This window comes from Antrostomus carolinensis, unplaced genomic scaffold (genome assembly GCF_000700745.2).
Source record: "Antrostomus carolinensis isolate BGI_N321 unplaced genomic scaffold, ASM70074v2 scaffold28183, whole genome shotgun sequence".
NCBI lineage: Eukaryota > Metazoa > Chordata > Aves > Caprimulgiformes > Caprimulgidae > Antrostomus > Antrostomus carolinensis.
In genome coordinates this window covers 1-1,794 of record NW_010307695.1, presented here as the reverse complement: position 1 = coordinate 1,794, position 1,794 = coordinate 1, and the positions used below count along the sequence as shown (strand labels likewise).

Sequence of the window (1,794 nt, the reverse complement as noted above, 5' to 3'; positions counted from 1 at the left end):
CTGGCCCGAGCTGAGTGGCAGCTCGGGCACTCCCAGATCAGAAACTCATCACAAGGGCAGAGTCCCAACCACACACCAGCACCCTGGAATGGCACAGAGGCGCCCGCCGGGAACTGCCCTGGCACGGAGCGCTCCAAGGTGACGGCTGCACCATCGCCCCACGCCCAGGGACACCAAGGTGACGGCTGCACCATCGCCCTACACCCAGGGACACCGTCACCGCACCCAGGAGTGAGATCACCCCATTCCCAGTGCACCGCTGTCCCCCTGACAGCACACCCGTGCCCCAGGAGCCACCCAGTGCCCCTGTCCTCCTGCCCGCAGGGGCTGGGTGGTCCTAGGGAGGTACCTCGGGGATGGAGGTTTCATAGGGCAGGTTCTGGAAGACCGGGGCGTTGTCGTTACGATCCTCCACGATGATTGTGAGTCTTTTGGAGACCTACCGGGTGTCAGGGAGGGTGCGGGGTGGGTGCGGGAAATGGTGCCTAGCAGAGGTGGGGTGCGGGGGGGGTGTGGGAAATGGTGCCTAGCAGAGCTGGGTGCAGCTCTGGCACCCCATGCCCCTCTGGTTCCACAGCCAGCCGGCATCACCCACCGCTGGGCAGAGCCTGCCTCCAGCCCCCTTCCCCACCGAGCCTCATCCGTGGCCCTGATGAGACCCTGCTCCCCTCCCCATCACCCGCTGCAGCCACCCAGACCGTGCCCCGGCACTCACTGGTTCGTTTATCCCGTCAAACACCTGGACAGTGATGAGGAGCTTGGCCTGGTGCTGGGGGGACACAAGGCAGGACTTGGTCAGCATCAGGCAGAGCTCAGTCCTTGGATGGCTGAGCCCCACTGCCCTCCACCCAGCACCCCTGGGTGGGGTGTCCCTCCCAGATGGCTCTCCCACCCCAAGCTGGGCTTTGGGGCCAAGGAGTAACCCACCGTCCTGCCGTGAGCAGCTCTCCCACAGGACTCATGGTTCTGCCCTCTCTACCCATCATCACAGACCCCCAGCTCAGGCAGGAACATCTGCCCCGGTCTCTGCCCTCACCTCCCGGTCCAGGGAGTTCCTTAGTGTCACGTTGCCTGTCTGAGCATCAACAGAGAAGTAGAAGGCATCTGACCCACTGATGCCGTAGGTGAGTGGATCCCCGTCTATGTCAATAGCTGTCAGCTGGAAAGCATGCTGGCCTGGGGGCACAAACAGGGTCAGCCCCTGCCCAGGACCCCCCCGGCTGCTCCTCCTGTACCCTGGAGCGTCCCCAAGACCACCCCACTCACCCAACTGCAGGTCCTCAGGCACGTAGACCAAGGTCATGTTGAAGAAAGGGGCTGTGTTGCCTGAAACTACAAGTAGAAGGTGGTGTGCTGAGCACCACCCTGGGCCTGGCTTTGCCAGCACCCTGCAGCTCCCTGCTCAACAGCACCTTCCCAGCTCCAGCCCCAGCTCCCAGCTGTGGTTTGAGTCTCCAGGGAGGGCAGGGGAACCCACCATCCCTCATGCTCATCCCACACTTCCCACCTCCAGACCACACTTGTCTTCCAGCCATCCCTGCTCCCCAGCCCCCTGCCCACTCTGCCTTGCCCTGGGACATCAAGGTTGCTGTTGGGTCTCCAAGGTGCCAGTGGGGTGGACAGCAGTTTTGAGGGTCCCAGCTACCCTCAGGGAATTCAGAACAAGTGTTAGGGGGCTGAAATCACCTCCAACGCCCCCCCCCGCCCCATGCCAGCCACGAGCAAAGTCCTCACCTGTGGTCAGAAGGAAGGGGAACAGCACCAGCGAGCACCCGGCCATCCTGCCGTTGAGCC

General features: G+C 63.4%; 1 protein-coding gene across 1 annotated transcript in view; it reads right to left on the bottom strand.

Annotated features, from left to right (window-relative positions):
- CDHR2 (cadherin related family member 2) overlaps window positions 1-1,789 on the bottom strand; it is a gene marked incomplete at both ends in the record, with an annotated part of 7,723 nt that extends 5,934 nt beyond the window's left edge. Inside the window, 5 exons of the mRNA XM_029084392.1 lie at window positions 350-439; window positions 716-769; window positions 1,037-1,176; window positions 1,267-1,332; window positions 1,735-1,789. Of these exons, the coding sequence (XP_028940225.1) occupies window positions 350-439; window positions 716-769; window positions 1,037-1,176; window positions 1,267-1,332; window positions 1,735-1,789 (405 nt within the window). The remainder of the gene's footprint in view (window positions 1-349; window positions 440-715; window positions 770-1,036; window positions 1,177-1,266; window positions 1,333-1,734) is intronic.
- Between the last annotated feature and the right edge of the window lie 5 nt (window positions 1,790-1,794).